Source organism: Bombina bombina, chromosome 9 (assembly GCF_027579735.1).
Source record: "Bombina bombina isolate aBomBom1 chromosome 9, aBomBom1.pri, whole genome shotgun sequence".
Lineage (NCBI taxonomy): Eukaryota > Metazoa > Chordata > Amphibia > Anura > Bombinatoridae > Bombina > Bombina bombina.
The window spans coordinates 6,029,018-6,049,017 of NC_069507.1; the positions used below are offsets into that span (position 1 = coordinate 6,029,018).

The 20,000-nt window shown below is 38.6% G+C and overlaps 1 protein-coding gene across 1 annotated transcript in view; it reads left to right on the top strand.

Moving 5' to 3' along the window:
* HKDC1 (hexokinase domain containing 1) overlaps window positions 1-20,000 on the top strand; it is a gene marked incomplete in the record, with an annotated part of 292,645 nt that overhangs the window by 129,968 nt on the left and 142,677 nt on the right. The window contains 3 exon segments of the mRNA XM_053692300.1: window positions 7,403-7,551; window positions 10,689-10,808; window positions 14,478-14,573. Of these exon segments, the coding sequence (XP_053548275.1) occupies window positions 7,403-7,551; window positions 10,689-10,808; window positions 14,478-14,573 (365 nt within the window).

The window sequence follows — 20,000 nt, forward strand, 5'->3', positions numbered from 1 at the left end:
CAAACAAAAATAATTCTGTGAATTCAAAATTGTACATTAATGATCTGGGTAGATGGCTAGCTAAAGAAAAGTACTTTTAAAAGGTTGACATATGTTTGTTTTTTCCCCCATTTTCCCCAACCAAGAGCACCACTTCAAATATAGTATACAAATGTTCCCATGTGTCAGCTGTGCTTATGGATTTTGAAAATGCTGTACTCTATATGGTCTTGGTGGAACCATAAGCTGTGGTACATATACCATTAGATCTGGTTAAATGCAGGATTTAGGCTTGTTGGTATGTATTTCAATATTAAGTCAGCTGTAGTGTAAACTGAACAGTTTTAAGTTAACCTGTCTCATTTCAAACAATCTTAGTCTGAGTGCAGGGCCGCTATCAGGGGGTGACAGGGGTGACTCCTGTCAGGGGCCCAATGGGCCAGGGGGGCCCACTGGCAGCCACCAGTGGGTACTACAGCAGAGTGCTAATTGAACATGGGGAACAAGGAGTAAAGTATTAGCATTTGAGAGGATTTCTGAGTGTGCACTAAACCACTATGCACAGTGTGAGACAGACTTGGCACTTTGTTTGTACAGTGTGTGCCTGAGTCAGACTGCAGATCACTTTCATTTGCAGAGTAGGTAGGACTTACTTAGCAAATGTTTTTTATTTCTCTGTGCCATTTTGGATTGTAACTTCAGTGTGGTAGTAGTTTTATTGGTGGGGCCAGGGGTCCATAAAAACACATTTTTTAGCAGCAGTGCATTTATGATTATCTGACAATGCTGTAAAAATTCTATATTTAAAACCATGCAGAAATGTTTCCTCCCCAATACACAAATGGTAGGTGCCCTTTTGGCAGATATGCATTTTTATTTATTTATTTATTTATATATATATATATATATATATATATATATATATATATATATATAACATCCCAGTTTACTGCCCCTTTATGCAAGGAATTTCCAGATGCAATGAGGCATCTTATCTAAGATTTTTACATCTGCATAAAATGTTATATTCTCAGACTAACCGCTAGATTTAGAGTTCTGCGGCCAAAGGGGTGCGTTAGCTACGCGTGTATTTTTTTCCCCCGCACCTTTTAAATACAGCTGGTATTTAGAGTTCACAGAAGGGCTGCGTTAGTCTCCAAAAAAAAGGAGCGTACAGGCATATTTACCGCCACTGCAACTCTAAATACCAGCGGTGCTTACGGACGCAGCCAGCTTCAAAAACGTGCTTGTGCACGATTCCCCCATAGGAAACAATGGGGCCGTTTGAGCTGGGAAAAAATATAACACCTGCAAAAAAGCAGCGTTCAGCTCCTAACGCAGCCCCATTGTTTCCTATGGGGAAACACTTCCTAAGTCTGCACCTAACACCCTAACATGTACCCCGAGTCTAAACACCCCTAATCTTACACTTATTAACCCCTAATCTGCCGCCCCCTGCATATTATTATTAACCCCTAATCTGCCGCTCCGTACACCGTCGCAACCTACGTTATCCCTATGTACCCCTAATCTGCTGCCCCTAACACTGCTGCCCCTAATCTGCCGCCCCCAACGTCGTCGTCGCCGCCACCACCTACCTACAATTATTAACCCCTAATCTGCCGACCGGACCTCACCGCTACTCTAATAAATTTATTAACCCCTAAAGCTAAGTCTAACACTAACACCCCCCTAAGTTAAATATAATTTTTATCTAACGAAATAAATTAACTTTTATTAAATAAATTAATCCTATTTAAAGCTAAATACTTACCTGTAAAATAAACCCTAATATAGCTACAATATAAATAATAATTATATTGCAGCTATTTTAGGATTTATATTTATTTTACAGGCAACTTTGCATTTATTTTAACCAGGTACAATAACTATTAAATAGTTAATTACTATTTAATAGCTACCTAGTTAAAATAATTAAAAAATTACCTGTAAAATAAATCCTAACCTAAGTTACAATTAAACCTAACACTACACTATCAATAAATTAATTAAATAAAATACCTACAATTATCTACAATTAAACCTAACACTACACTATCAATAAATTAATTAAATAAAATACCTACAAATAAATATAATTAAATAAACTAACTAAAGTGCAAAAAATAAAAAAGAACTAAGTTACAAAAAATAAAAAAATTATTTACAAACATTATAAAAATATTACAACAATTTTAAGCTAATTACACCTACTCTAAGCCCCCTAATAAAATAACAAAGCCCCCCAAAATAAAAAAATGCCCTACCCTATTCTAAAATAAAAATAGAAAAGCTCTTTTACCTTACCAGCCCTTAAAAGGGCCTTTTGCGGGGCATGCCCCAAAGAATTCTGCTCTTTTGCCTGTAAAAAAAAAACATACAATACCCCCCCAACATTACAACCCACCACCCACATATCCCTAATCTAACCCAAACCCCCCTTAAATAAACTTAACACTAAGCCCCTGAAGATCTTCCTACCTTGTCTTCACCACGCCGAGTATACCGATCCGTCCAGAGGAGGCTCCGAAGTCTTCATTCCAAGCCCAAGCGGGAGCTGAAGAGGTCCATCATCGGGCTGAAGAGATCCATCATCCGGCTGAAGTCTTCTATCAAGCGGCATCTTCAATCTTCTTTCTTCCGGATCCATCTTCATCCCGCCGACGCGGAACATCCATCCTGGCTGATGACTTCCCGACGAATGACGGTTCCTTTAAATGACGTCATCCAAGATGGCGTCCCTCGAATTCCGATTGGCTGATTGGCTGATTCCATCAGCCAATCAGAATTTTCCTACCTTAATTCCGATTGGCTGATAGAATCCTATCAGCCAATCGGAATTCGAGGGACACCATCTTGGATGATGTCATTTAAAGGAACCGTCATTCGTCGGGAAGTCGTCGGCCAGGATGGATGTTCTGCGTCGGCGGGATGAAGATGGATCCGGAAGAAAGAAGATTGAAGATGCCGCTTGATAGAAGACTTCAGCCGGATGATGGATCTCTTAAGCCCCCGCTTGGATCAAGACTTCAGCCGGATGATGGATCTCTTCAGCCGGATGATGGACCTCTTCAGCCCCCGCTTGGGCTTGGATGAAGACTTCGGAGCCTCCTCTGGACAGATCGATGATACCCGGCGTGGTGAAGACAAGGTAGGAAGATCTTCAGGGGCTTAGTGTTAGGTTTATTTAAGGGGGGTTTGGGTTAGATTAGGGGTATGTTAGTGGAGGGTTGTAATGTTGGGGGGGGGTATTGTATGGGTTTTTTTACAGGCAAAAGAGCAGAATTCTTTGGGGCATGCCCCGCAAAAGGCCCTTTTAAGGGCTGGTAAGGTAAAAGAGCTTTTCTATTTTTATTTTAGAATAGGGTAGGGCATTTTTTTATTTTGGGGGGCTTTGTTATTTTATTAGGGGGCTTAGAGTAGGTGTAATTAGCTTAAAATTGTTGTAATATTTTTATAATGTTTGTAAATTATTTTTTTATTTTTTGTACTTTAGTTAGTTTATTTAATTGTATTTATTTGTAGGTATTTGTATGTAATTAATTTATTGATAGTGTAGTGTTAGGTTTAATTGTAGATAATTGTAGGTATTTTATTTAATTAATTTATTGATAGTGTAGTGTTAGGTTTAATTGTAATTTAGGTTAGGATTTATTTTACAGGTAATTTTGTAATTATTTTAACTAGGTAGCTATTAAATAGTTATTAACTATTTAATAGCTATTGTACATGGTTAAAATAAATACAAAGTTGCCTGTAAAATAAATATAAATCCTAAAATAGCTGCAATATAATTATTATTTATATTGTAGCTATATTAGGGTTTATTTTACAGGTAAGTATTTAGCTTTAAATAGGATTAATTTATTTAATAAGAGTTACTTTATTTTGTTAGATAAAAATTATATTTAACTTAGGGGGGTGTTAGTGTTAGGGTTAGACTTAGCTTTAGGGGTTAATAAATTTATTAGAGTAGCAGTGAGGTCCGGTCGGCAGATTAGGGCTTAATACTTGAAGTTAGGTGTCGGTGATGTTAGGGAGGGCAGATTAGGGGTTAATACTATTTATTATAGGGTTATTGAGGCGGGAGTGAGGCGGATTAGGGGTTAATAACTTTATTATAGTAGCGGTGAGGTTAATAATTGTAGGTAGGTGGCGGCGACGTTGGGGGCGGCAGATTAGGGGTTAATAAATATAATATAGGGGTCGGCGGTGTTAGGGGCAGCAGATTAGGGGTACATAGGGATAATGTAGGTTGCGGCGGTGTGCGGTCGGCAGATTAGGGGTTAAAAATTTTTTAAATTTTTTATTAGAGTTGCGGCGATGTGGAGGGGCCTCGGTTTAGGGGTACATAGGTAGTTTATGGGTGTTAGTGTACTTTAGAGCACAGTAGTTAGGAGATTTATAAACCGGCGTTAGCCCATAAAGCTCCTAACTCCTGACTTTTCTCTGCGGCTGGAGTCTTGTCGTTAGATTTCTAACGCTCACTTCAGCCAAGACTCTAAATACCAGCGTTAGAAAGATCCCATTGAAAAGATAGGATACGCAAATGGTGTAGGGGGATCTGCGGTATGGAAAAGTCGCGGCTGCAAAGTGAGCGTTAGACCCTTTCCTGACTGACTCTAAATACCAGCGGGCGGCCAAAACCAGTGTTAGGAGCCCCTAACGCTGGTTTTGATGGCTAACGCAGAACTCTAAATCTAGGCGTAAGATTGCTCAGTGTTTGAAATGAGACAGGTTAACTTAAAACTGTTCAATTTACACTACAGCTGACTTAATTTTGAAATACATACATAGTACAGCATTTTCAAAATCCATAAGTACAGCTGACAGATGGGAACATTTGTTTTTTCCCCAACCAAGAGCACCACTTAAAATATAGTATACAAATGTTCCCATCTGTCAGCTGTACTTATGGGTTTTGAAAATGCTGTACTCTATATGGTCTTGGTGGAACCATAAACTGTGGTACATATAACATTAGATCTGGTTAAATGCAGGATTTAGGCTTGTTGGTATGTATTTCAAAATTAAGTCAGCTGTAGTGTAAACTGTCTCATTTCAAACACTGAACAATCTTAGTCTGAGAGTATAACATTTTATGCAGATGTAAAAATTTTAGATAAAATGCCTCCTTGCATCTGGAAAGTCCTTGCATAAAGGGGCAGTAAAATGAAATGATATATATATATATATATAAGGGCACCTACCATTTGTGTATTGAGGAGAAAACATTTCTGCATGGTTTTAAATATAGAATTTCTACAGCATTGTCAGATAATCATAAAAACACTGCTGCTAAAAAAATGTGTTTTTATGGACCCCTGGCCCCACCATACAACTACTACCACACTGAAGTTACAATCCAAAATGGCACAGAGAAATAAAAAACATTTGCTAAGTAAGTCCTACCTCCTCTGCAAATTAAAGTGATCTGCCGTCTGACTCAGGCACACACTGTACAAACAAAGTGCCAAGTCTGTCTCACACTGTGCATAGTGGTTTAGTGCACACTCAGAAATCCTCTCAAATGCTAATACTTTACTCCTTGTTCCCCATGTTCAATTAGCACTCTGCTGTAGTACCCACTGGTGGCTGCCAGTGGGCCCCCTGGCCCATTGGGCCCCTGACAGGAGTCACCCCTGTCACCCTCTGATAGCGGCCCTGCACTCAGACTAAGATTGTTTGAAATGAGACAGGTTAACTTAAAACTGTTCAGTTTACACTACAGCTGACTTAATTTTGAAATACATACCAACAAGCCTAAATCCTGCATTTAACCAGATCTAATGGTATATGTACCACAGCTTAGGGTTCCACCAAGACCATATTGAGTACAGCATTTTCAAAATCCATAAATACAGCTGACAAATGGGAACATTTGTATACTATATTTGAAGTGGTGCTCTTGGTTGGGTAAAAAACAAACATATGTCAACCTTTTAAATGTACTTTTCTTCATCTAGCCATCTACCCAGATCATTAATGTGCAATTTTGAATTCACAGAATTATTTTTGTTTGCACATTTACAAATATGATTCTTTAAAAAGTGATCTCTTAATTTCTGCAATTTTTTTATCATGCATGTCACACACTGTTGGTTTAGGGGATGCAAGGTGCAAAAATGTTTCCTCCTGTGAGTGTTTCTGTGGGTGTCTGTTTATGTTTTTGTGCTTTGGTTTGTGTCTGAGTGTGTATGTATTTTTTTCTGTGGTTCTCTCTGTGAGGGTGGGTGTGTATGTATTTGTACATTTTATGTGGATGTCTGTTAAGGTGTGTGCTTATGTCTTTGTATAGGTGTCTCTGTGAGGGTGTGTGTATGTTTGTCTTTGTGTATTTTTTCTGGATGCGTCTGTGAGGGTGGGTGTGTATGTCTGCGTTTTTTGTGGATGTCTCTGTGAGGGTATGTGTGTGTATGTATGTATGTCTGTGTTTTCTGTGGATGTCTCTGTGAGGGTGTGTGTGTATGTATGTCTGTGTTTTCTGTGGATGTCTCTGTGAGGGTGTGTTTTCTGTGGGTGTCGTTGTGAGAGTGTATGTCTTTGTGTGTTTTCTGTGGATCTCTCAGTGAGGGTGTGTATGTATGTCTTTCTGTGTTTTATGTGGTTGTCTCTCTGTGTGTGTATGTCTTTGTGTGTTTTCTGAGGCTGTCTCTGTCGGTGTCTCCTTGGGTGTATGTGTGTATTACTCACATCTTTCTACAGACTTTGAGACTAACAAGACCTTTCCGGAAGTCACCAATCTACTATTTAACCTTTAAATTATTGTTTAGGCAATTCAGGGCCCTTCCTTTCAGCCACTGAATGCTGTTGTCATCATTTAGTTGGCATCTTCCTTTACAAAAAGTTAATCAGAACTCCATATTTTGTTTTGTAAATCTCCTTTTTTTTACAAAACTGTAGTTTACCTCATTACTTGTCAGGTCAATGTAAACAAGTGCTAAGTGTCTGTTTGGGTGTCTGTGTCTGAGTGTGTTTCTTTGCGTGTCTGCTAGAGTGTCTATATATGAATCCCTATGTGTGAGTGTGTTTGTGTGTTTCTTTGTGAGTCTGCTAGTGTCTATATGTGAATCCTTATGTGTGAGTGTGTGTGTGTGTTTCAGTGTATGAGTGTGTCTGTGTGTCTGTGTGTGTCTGTGTGTGAGTGTGCGTGTATGTTACTACCTTTACAACATTTCCAAGTTTAAATAGACACTTAAGAATAAAGTGCATATATGTTTTAGTCACTTTGCACATGTCAAAGGAGGGGCGTGGCCCTGATCAATGGTAAAGTCAGTCAATTTCTAGTGGCAGCCCTGGAGGTAGGACAGTGCCTTTTATATGTACACATTCCTCTCTTTGTATTCAAACAGTTATAACTAATAGCCACATGTTTCTGGATTGCTTGTTATGACTCCAGCTGAATTTCTTCCCAACCTTACAGAGAAAGGCAAGTTCCTGGCCCTAGACCTGGGTGGAACAAACTTCCGTGTCCTACTTGTAAAGATTCGAAGTGGACGTAGACGCTATGTACGAATGTACAACAAGATCTTTGCTATTCCTTTGGAAATCATGCAAGGGAGTGGTGAAGAGGTAAACATAGAACAAGTGAAGCAAACATGTAGTGTTAATACACCAACCCCATGTGGTAATGAGACCAGTCATGTTAATACACCAACCCCATGTGGTAATGAGACCAGTCATGTTAATACACCCACCCCATGTGGTAATGAGACCAGTCATGTTCATACACCAACCCCATGTGGTAATGAGACCAGTCATGTTCATACACCAACCCCATGTGGTAATGAGACTAGTCATGTTCATACACCAACCCCATGTGGTAATGAGACCAGTCATGTTAATACACCCACCCCATGTGGTAATGAGACCAGTCATGTTCATACACCAACCCCATGTGGTAATGAGACCAGTCATGTTCATACACCAACCCCATGTGGTAATGAGACCAGTCATGTTAATACACCAACCCCATGTGGTAATGAGACCAGTCATGTTAATACACCAACCCCATGTGGTAATGAGACCAGTCATGTTAATACATCAACCCTGCCTCATATAACAAGATATGGTAGCTCATGTGGTAATGATACCAGTCATGTTAATACACCAACCCTGCCTCATATAACCAAGATATGGTAGCTCATGTGGTAATGATACCAGTCATGTTAATACACCAACCCTGCCTCATATCAGTCATGTTAATACACCAACCCTGCCTCATATAACCAAGATATGGTAGCTCATGTGGTAATGATACCAGTCATGTTAATACACCAACCCAATGTGGTAATGAGACCAGTCATGTTAATATACCAACCCCATGTGGTAATGATACCAGTCATGTTAATACACCAACCCTGCCTCATATCAGTCATGTTAATACACCAACCCTGCCTCATATAACCAAGATATGGTAGCTCATGTGGTAATGAGACCAGTCATGTTAATACACCAACCCCATGTGGTAATGATACCAGTCATGTTAATACACCAACCCTGCCTCATATAACAAGATATGGAAGCTCATGTGGTAATGATACCAGTCATGTTAATACACCAACCCTGCCTCATATAACAAGATATGGTAGCTCATGTTGTAATGATACCAGTCATGTTAATACACAGACCCTGCCTCATATAACAAGATATGTTAGCTCATGTGGTAATGAGACCAGTCATGTTAATACACCAACCCTGCCTCATATCAGTCATGTTAATACACCAACCTTGCCTCATATAACAAGATATGGAAGCTCATGTGGTAATGATACCAGTCATGTTAATACACCAACCCCATGTGGTAATGATACCAGTCATGTTAATACACCAACCCTGCCTCATATAACAAGATATGGGAGCTCATGTGGTAATGAGACCAGTCATGTTAATACACCAACCCTGCCTCATATCAGTCATGTTAATACATCAACCCTGCCTCATATCAGTCATGTTAATACACCAACCCTGCCTCATATAACAAGATATGGTAGCTCATGTGGTAATGATACCAGTCATGTTAATACACCAACCCCATGTGGTAATGATACCAGTCATGTTAATACACCAACCCTGCCTCATATAACAAGATATGGGAGCTCATGTGGTAATGAGACCAGTCATGTTAATACACCAACCCTGCCTCATATCAGTCATGTTAATACATCAACCCTGCCTCATATCAGTCATGTTAATACACCAACCCTGCCTCATATAACAAGATATGGTAGCTCATGTGGTAATGAGACCAGTCATGTTAATACACCAACCCTGCCTCATATAACAAGATATGACAGCTCATGTGGTAATGATATCAGTCATGTTAATACACCAACCCTGCCTCATATAACAAGATATGGTAGCTCATGTTGTAATGATACCAGTAATGTTAATACACAGACCCTGCCTCATATAACAAGATATGGTAGCTCATGTGGTAATGAGACCAGTCATGTTAATACACCAACCCTGCCTCATATCAGTCATGTTAATACACCAACCTTGCCTCATATAACAAGATATGGAAGCTCATGTGGTAATGATACCAGTCATGTTAATACACCAACCCCATGTGGTAATGATACCAGTCATGTTAATACACCAACCCTGCCTCATATAACAAGATATGGGAGCTCATGTGGTAATGAGACCAGTCATGTTAATACACCAACCCTGCCTCATATCAGTCATGTTAATACATCAACCCTGCCTCATATCAGTCATGTTAATACACCAACCCTGCCTCATATAACAAGATATGGTAGCTCATGTGGTAATGATACCAGTCATGTTAATACACCAACCCCATGTTGTAATGATACCAGTCATGTTAATACACCAACCCTGCCTCATATAACAAGATATGGGAGCTCATGTGGTAATGAGACCAGTCATGTTAATACACCAACCCTGCCTCATATCAGTCATGTTAATACATCAACCCTGCCTCATATCAGTCATGTTAATACACCAACCCTGCCTCATATAACAAGATATGGTAGCTCATGTGGTAATGAGACCAGTCATGTTAATACACAGACCCTGCCTCATATAACAAGATATGGTAGCTCATGTGGTAATGAGACCAGTCATGTTAATACACCAACCCTGCCTCATATCAGTCATGTTAATACACCAACCCTGCCTCATATAACAAGATATGGCAGCTCATGTGGTAATGAGAACAGTCATGTTAATACACCAACCTTGCCTCATATCAGTCATGTTAATACACCAACCCTGCCTCATATAACAAGATATGGCAGCTCATGTGGTAATGAGACCAGTCATGTTAATACACCAACCTTGCCTCATATCAGTCATGTTAATACACCAACCCTGCCTCATATAACAAGATATGGCAGCTCATGTGGTAATGAGACCAGTCATGTTAATACACCAACCTTGCCTCATATCAGTCATGTTAATACACCAACCCTGCCTCATATAACAAGATATGGCAGCTCATGTGATAATGAGACCAGTCATGCCTGAGGGTACCACAGGATTTAATCTGACAAATATCAGATAAAACCATAAATCTGCCGGGAAATGTACAACACTAGCTGATGCACAATGTATGAAGATTTAATAACACAGAGAGTATTGTCTGAGGGATTTTATTGCTGAACACCAGGTCAGTAATGCTACAAAACATTGTTTATGAGCTGCTTTTGGAATCAGTCACTAACTGATTTATTGCTTTGCAGCTATTTGACCACATTGTGGAATGCATCGCCGAATTCCTGGATTACATGGGGATTAAGGGGGCCCCTCTGCCCCTAGGATTCACCTTCTCCTTCCCTTGCAAGCAGGAGCGCATTGATAAGGTGATACTCTCAGGTGTTTATCATGTCAGAGAAACTGATTAATACTGAATGAATAACCTTATACTGTTTTATTTAACATTGTACTGAACAATATTGTATCACACATAAGAAAGAAGAGCTATTAAATATGACACTAGCAAGAAATGCATGTTTGTGCACTAATGATACTGCTATATGAATGCTCATTGGCTGCTATGGACAACACTCGCAGTGAACAGGAATGTGCCTGACAGTAAAAAGTGAATAACAGGAGCTTCCATAAAAAAAACAAGAACATAGATTTTAAAATATAGAGCCAACAAATGAGTGCAATGGGCTAAGATTACAAGTGGAACACTAATTTATCGTGCGCCTGATAAAAAAACAGCCATTACAAGTGGCTGGTTATTGCTACTGTGTGCTCATGGTATTACATCTTTAGATCTAGATCAACGTATGACTTACATTACACAAGTCCTTAGATCTAGATCACCATATGACTTAGATACATTACACAAGTCCTTAGATCTAGATCACCATATGACTTGGGTGCATTACACAAGTCCTTAGATCTAGATCACCATATGACTTAGATACATTACACAAGTCCTTAGATCTAGATCACCATATGACTTGGGTACATTACACAAGTCCTTAGATCTAGATCACCATATGACTTAGATAAATTACACAAGTCCGTAGATCTAGATCACCATATGACTTAGATACATTACACAAGTCCTTAGATCTAGATCACCATATGACTTAGGTACATTACACAAGTCCTTAGATCTAGATCACCATATGACTTAGATACATTACACATGTCCTTAGATCTAGATCACCATATGACTTAGGTACATTACACAAGTCCTTATATCTAGATCACCATATGACTTAGATACATTACACAAGTCCTTAGATCTAGACCACCATATGACTTAGATACATTACACAAGTCCTTAGATCTAGATCACCATATGACTTAGATAAATTACACAAGTCCGTAGATCTAGATCACCATATGACTTAGATACATTACACAAGTCCTTAGATCTAGATCACCATATGACTTAGGTACATTACACAAGTCCTTAGATCTAGATCACCATATGACTTAGATACATTACACATGTCCTTAGATCTAGATCACCATATGACTTAGGTACATTACACAAGTCCTTATATCTAGATCACCATATGACTTAGATACATTACACAAGTCCTTAGATCTAGACCACCATATGACTTAGATACATTACACAAGTCCTTAGATCTAGATCACCATATGACTTAGGTACATTACACAATTCCTTAGGTCTAGATCACCATATGACTTAGGTACATTACACGAGTCCTTATATCTAGATCACCATATGACTTAGATACATTACACAAGTCCTTAGATCTAGACCACCATATGACTTAGATACATTACACAAGTTCTTAGATCTAGATCACCATATGACTTAGGTACATTACACAATTCCTTAGGTCTAGATCACCATATGACTTCGGTACCTTACACAAGTCCTTATATCTAGACCACCATATGACTTAGATACATTACACAAGTCCTTAGATCTAGACCACCATATGACTTAGATACATTACACAAGTCCTTAGATCTAAATCACCATATGACTTCGGTACCTTACACAAGTCCTGATATCTAGATCACCATGTGACATAGGTTACACAAGTCCTTAGATCTAGATCACCATATGACTTGGGTACATTACACAAGTACTTATATCTAGATCACCATATGACTTAGGTACATTACACAAATCCTTAGATCTAGATCACCATATGACTTAGATACATTACACAAGTCCTTAGATCTAGATCACCATATGACTTAGGTACATTACACAAGTCCTTAGATCTAGATCACCATATGGCTTAGGTACATTATACAAATCCTTAGATCTAGATCACCATATGACTTGGATACATTACACAAGTCCTTAGATCTAGATCACCATATGACGTAGGTACATTACACAAATCCTTATATCTAGATCACCATGTGACATAGATACATTTCACAAGTCCTTAGATCTAGATCACCATATGACATAGATTACACAAGTCTTTAGATCTAGATCACCATATGACTTAGGTACATTACACAAGTCTTTAGATCTAGATCACCATATGACTTAGGTACATTACACAAGTCCTTAGATCTAGATCACCATATGACATAGATTACACAAGTCTTTAGATCTAGATCACCATATGACTTAGGTACATTACACAAGTCTTTAGATCTAGATCACCATATGACTTAGGTACATTACACAAGTCCTGAGATCTAGATCACCATATGACATAGATTACACAAGTCCTTAGATCTAGATCACCATATGACTTAGGTACATTACACAAGTCCTTAGATCTAGATCACCATATGACTTAGGTACATTACACAAGTCCTTAGATCTAGATCACCATATGACTTAGGTACATTACACAAGTCCTGAGATCTAGATCACCATATGACTTGGGTACATTACACAAATCCTTAGATCTAGATCACCATATGACTTGGGTACATTAAACAAGTCCTTAGATCTTGATCACCATATGACTTGAATACATTACACAAGTCCTTAAGTCTAGATTACTATATGACTTGGGTACGTTACACAAGTCTTTAGATCTAGATCACCATATGACTTAGGTACATTACACAAGTCCTGAGATCTAGATCACCATATGACTTATGTAAGGCAATAGTACTTGGACACAAGTAAAACACACAGCTTAGAAGACATAAGTCCTTTGTTTGTTAAGGGGATATGAAAACTAAAATTGTTGTTTTATGATTAAGACAGAGCATGCTATTTTAAATAACTTTTTTATTTACTTCTATTATCAATTTTTATTCATTTACTTGGTATCTTTTTTTTTTTAAAGCAGGGACATATGCTTAAAGGGACTCTGAACCCAAATTGTTTTCTTTCATGATTCAGACAGAGCATGCAATTTTAAGCAACTTTGTAATTTACTCCTATTATCATTTTTCTTCGTTCTCTTGCTATCTTTATTTGAAAAATAATGCATCTAAGCTTTTTTTTGGTTCAGACCTCTGGACAGCACTTTTTTTTTATTGGTGGATGAATTTATCCACCAATGAGCAAGAACAACCCAGGTTGTTCACCAAAAATGGGCCGGCATCTAAACTTACATTCTTGCATTTCAAATAAAGATACCAAGAGAATTAAGAAAATTTGATAATAGAGCATGACATTTTAAGCAACTTTCTAATTTACTCCTATCTGAATCACAAAAGAAAACATTTGGGTTCAGTGTCCCTTTAAAAGCTGACCAATTTCTGGAGCACTATACGGCAGCAGTTTTGCACTAGATGGTAGCACTATTTCCTGCCATGTAGTGCACCAGATGCTACCTAGGTATCTCTTCAATACAGAATATCAGGAGAACGAAGCAAATTTGATAAAGTAAATTGGAAACATTTTTTTTAAATGGTATGCTCTATTTGAATCACAAAAGAACATTTTTGGGTTTCATGTCCCTTTAATATGAACAGATGAGGTTGTGTTGTGTCCTGGGCTTGAGGGAAAGGTACAGGTTCTTTATGCTGTTTTTTGTTACAATTTTACATCTCTAAAATCAGATACTGGAGGTTGTGCTAATCCTATGTGATTTATTGTCTTCTAGGGAACACTTGTCAGCTGGACTAAAGGATTTAAGGCCACAGAGTGCGAGGGGCATGATGTTGTTGATATGTTGCGAGACGCCATTAAAAGGAGGAATGTAAGTGTTATAGATTCCAAACCTCTACTTGTTTGTACGTTTATGAACTCTTGTTCCTGGTTCAGTCCATCTCATGTGGTTCGATAATTGTAAAGTTGGTTGCTTGACCATTTTTAATTTTCCTGTATTTTTTATTGATTACCTCTATGTTGGTATTTTTTAATTTAATTTTATTTGGTTTAAACACGACTGCCATCTTTGTGTCACGGCGCACAACACATATTGTAAACAGATGTTTATGAAAACCTCAATATCTCAGCTCAGGATGGTCCTAGTTCCTTACAACAAAAACTGATCTCTATATCACATAACAAGATACTTGTACATATTTAAACATTTTGCACTTTATTGATTCTTAAACTTATGTTTAATACTGAAAATCACTAACAGTTCAAATTTTAGTGTCAATTTATAATTGGAAGGGTTTGAGTCTCAGTTCTACATTTTTTAGGGGGTACCTAAGTAAGTATTACGTGCATGCAGAATATTTCGAGTTTGAGGCTTCTCTTATTTTTATTTTCTTTCATGTAATTAACAAGAGTCCATGAGCTAGTGACGTATGGGATATACATTCCTACCAGGAGGGGCAAAGTTTCCCAAACCTTAAAATGCCTATAAATACACCCCTCACCACACCCACAAATCAGTTTTACAAACTTTGCCTCCAAGGGAGGTGGTGAAGTAAGTTTGTGCTAGATTCTACGTTGATATGCGCTCCGCAGCAAGTTGGAGCCCGGTTTTCCTCTCAGCGTGCAGTGAATGTCAGAGGGATGTGAGGAGAGTATTGCCTATTGAATGCAGTGATCTCCGTCTACGGGGTCTATTTCATAAGGTTCTCTGTTATCGGTCGTAGAGATTCATCTCTTACCTCCCTTTTCAGATCGACGATATACTCTTATATTTACCATTTCCTCTACTGATTCTCGTTTCAGTACTGGTTTGGCTTTCTACAAACATGTAGATGAGTGTCCTGGGGTAAGTAAGTCTTATTTTCTGTGACACTCTAAGCTATGGTTGGGCACTTTATTTATAAAGTTCTAAATATATGTATTCAAACATTTATTTGCCTTGACTCAGAATGTTCAACTTTCCTTATTTCCAGACAGTCAGTTTCATATTTGGGATTATGCTTTAAATTATCATATTTTGTCTTACCTCAAAAATTTGACTTTTTTCCCTGTGGGCTGTTAGGCTCGCGGGGGCTGAAAATGCTTAATTTTATTGCGTCATTTTTGGCGCGGATTTTTTTGGCGCAAAAATTCATTTCCGTTTCCGGCGTCATACGTGTCGCCGGAAGTTGCGTCATTTTTTGACGTTATTTTGCGCCAAAAATGTCGGCGTTCCGGATGTGGCGTCATTTTTGGCGCCAAAAGCATTTAGGCGCCAAATAATGTGGGCGTCTTATTTGGCGCCAAAAAATATGGGCGTCGCTTTTGTCTCCACATTATTTCAGTCTCATTTTCATTTGCTTCTGGTTGCTAGAAGCTTGATGTTTGGCATTTTTTTCCCATTCCTGAAACTGTCTTATAAGGAATTTGATTTATTTTGCTTTATATGTTGTTTTTTCTCTTACATATTGCAAGATGTCTCACGTTGCATCTGAGCCAGAAGATACTACAGGAAAACCACTGCCTGCTGGATCTACCAAAGCTAAGTGTATCTGCTGTAAACTTTTGGTAGCTATTTCTCCAGCTGTTGTTTGTAATAATTGTCATGACAAACTTGTTAAAGCAGATAATATTTCCTTTAGTGATGTACCATTGCCTGTTGCAGTTCCCTCAACATCTAAGGTGCAGAATGTTCCTGATAACATAAGAGATTTTGTTTCTGAATCCATAAAGAAGGCTTTGTCTGTTATTTCTCCTTCTAGTAAACGTAAAAAGTCTTTTAAATCTTCTCTCTCTACAGATGAATTTTTAAATGAACACCATCATTCTGATTCTTTGGACTCTTCTAGTTCAGAGGATTCTGTCTCAGAGATTGATGCTGATAAATCTTCATATTTATTTAAGATGGAATTTATTCGCTCTTTACTTAAAGAAGTACTAATTGCTTTAGAAATAGAGGATTCTAGTCCTCTTGATACTAATTCTATACGTTTGGATAAGGTTTTTAAAGCTCCTGCGGTTATTCCAGAAGTCTTTCCTGTTCCTAATGCTATTTCTGCAGTAATTGCTAAGGAATGGGATAAATTGGGTAATTCATTTACTCCTTCTAAACGTTTTAAGCAATTATATCCTGTTCCGCCTGACAGGTTAGAATTTTGGGACAAAATCCCTAAAGTTGATGGGGCTATTTCTACCCTTGCTAAACGTACTACCATTCCTACGTCAGATGGTACCTCGTTTAAGGATCCTTTAGATAGAAAAATTGAATCTTTTCTAAGAAAAGCTTATCTATGTTCAGGTAATCTTCTTAGACCTGCTATATCATTGGCTGATGTTGCTGCAGCTTCAACTTTTTGGTTGGAAACTCTAGCGCAACAAGTAACAAATCGTGATTCTCATGATATTATTATTCTTCTCCAGCATGCTAATAATTTCATCTGTGATGCCATTTTTGATATTATTAGAGTTGATGTTAGATTTATGTCTCTGGCTATCTTAGCCAGAAGAGCTTTATGGCTTAAGAATTGGAATGCTGATATGGCTTCTAAATCAACTCTACTTTCCATTTCTTTCCAGGGAAACAAATTATTTGGTTCTCAGTTGGATTCTATTATTTCAACTGTTACTGGTGGGAAAGGAACTTTTTTACCACAGGATAAAAAGTCTAAAGGTAAAAACAGGGCTAACAATCGTTTTCGTTCCTTTCGTTTCAACAAAGAACAAAAGCCTGATCCTTCGTCCTCAGGAGCAGTTTCAGTTTGGAAACCATCTCCAGTCTGGAATAAATCCAAGCCTGCTAGAAAGGCAAAGCCTGCTTCTAAGTTCACATGAAGGTACGGCCCTCATTCCAGTTCAGCTGGTAGGGGGCAGGTTACGTTTTTTCAAAGAAATTTGGATCAAATCTGTTCACAATCTTTGGATTCAGAACATTGTTTCAGAAGGGTACAGAATTGGTTTCAAGATGAGACCTCCTGCAAAGAGATTTTTTCTTTCCCATGTCCCAGTAAATCCAGTGAAAGCTCAAGCATTTCTGAATTGTGTTTCAGATCTAGAGTTGGCTGGAGTAATTATGTCAGTTCCAGTTCCGGAACAGGGGATGGGGTTTTATTCAAATCTCTTCATTGTACCAAAGAAGGAGAATTCCTTCAGACCAGTTCTGGATCTAAAATTATTGAATCGTTATGTAAGGATACCAACGTTCAAGATGGTAACTGTAAGGACTATATTGCCTTTTGTTCAGCAAGGGAATGATATGTCCACAATAGATTTACAGGATGCATATCTGCATATTCCGATTCATCCAGATCATTATCAGTTCCTGAGATTCTCTTTTCTAGACAAGCATTACCAATTTGTGGCTCTACCGTTTGGCCTTGCTACAGCTCCAAGAATTTTCACAAAGATTCTCGGTGCCCTTCTGTCTGTAATCAGAGAACAGGGTATTGTGGTATTTCCTTATTTGGACGATATCTTGGTACTTGCTCCGTCTTTACATTTAGCAGAGTCTCATACGAATCGACTTGTGTTGTTTCTTCAAGATCATGGTTGGAGGATCAATTTACCAAAAAGTTCTTTGATTCCTCAAACAAGGGTAACCTTTCTGGGTTTCCAGATAGATTCAGTGTCCATGACTCTGTCTTTAACAGACAAGAGACGTCTAAAATTGATTACAGCTTGTCGAAACCTTCAGTCACAATCATTCCCTTCGGTAGCCTTATGCATGGAAATTCTAGGTCTTATGACTGCTGCATCGGACGCGATCCCCTTTGCTCGTTTTCACATGCGACCTCTTCAGCTCTGTATGCTGAACCAATGGTGCAGGGATTACACGAAGATATCTCAATTAATATCTTTAAAACCGATTGTTCGACACTCTCTAACGTGGTGGACAAATCACCATCGTTTAATTCAGGGGGCTTCTTTTGTTCTTCCGACCTGGACTGTAATTTCAACAGATGCAAGTCTCACAGGTTGGGGAGCTGTGTGGGGATCTCTGACGGCACAAGGAGTTTGGGAATCTCAGGAGGTGAGATTACCGATCAATATTTTGGAACTCCGTGCAATTTTCAGAGCTCTTCAGTTTTGGCCTCTTCTGAAGAGAGAATCGTTCATTTGTTTTCAGACAGACAATGTCACAACTGTGGCATACATCAATCATCAAGGAGGGACTCACAGTCCTCTGGCTATGAAAGAAGTATCTCGAATTTTGGTTTGGGCGGAATCCAGCTCCTGTCTAATCTCTGCGGTTCATATCCCAGGTGTAGACAATTGGGAAGCGGATTATCTCAGTCGCCAAACGTTGCATCCGGGCGAATGGTCTCTTCACCCAGAGGTATTTCTTCAGATTGTTCAATTGTGGGGGCTCCCAGAGATAGATCTGATGGCCTCTCATCTAAACAAGAAACTTCCCAGGTATCTGTCCAGATCCCGGGATCCTCAGGCGGAGGCAGTGGATGCATTATCACTTCCTTGGAAGTATCATCCTGCCTATATCTTTCCGCCTCTAGTTCTTCTTCCAAGAGTAATCTCCAAGATTCTGAGGGAATGCTCGTTTGTTCTGCTAATAGCTCCGGCATGGCCTCACAGGTTTTGGTATGCGGATCTTGTCCGGATGGCATCTTGCCAGCCATGGACTCTTCCGTTAAGACCAGACCTTCTGTCACAAGGTCCTTTTTTCCATCCGGATCTGAAATCCTTAAATTTAAAGGTATGGAGATTGAACGCTTGATTCTTGGTCATAGAGGTTTCTCTGACTCCGTGATTAATACTATGTTACAGGCTCGTAAATCTGTATCTCGAGAGATATATTATAGAGTCTGGAAGACTTATATTTCATGGTGTCTTTCTCATCATTTTTCTTGGCATTCTTTTAGAATACCGAGAATTTTACAATTTCTTCAGGATGGTTTGGATAAGGGTTTGTCCGCAAGTTCTTTGAAAGGACAAATCTCTGCTCTTTCTGTTCTTTTTCACAGAAAGATTGCTATTCTTCCTGATATTCATTGTTTTGTACAAGCTTTGGTTCGTATAAAACCTGTCATTAAGTCAATTTCTCCTCCTTGGAGTTTGAATTTGGTTCTGGGAGCTCTTCAAGCTCCTCCGTTTGAACCTATGCATTCATTGGACATTAAATTACTTTCTTGGAAAGTTTTGTTCCTTTTGGCCATCTCTTCTGCTAGAAGAGTTTCTGAATTATCTGCTCTTTCGTGTGAGTCTCCTTTTCTGATTTTTCATCAGGATAAGGCGGTGTTGCGAACTTCTTTTGAATTTTTACCTAAAGTTGTGAATTCCAACAACATTAGTAGAGAAATTGTGGTTC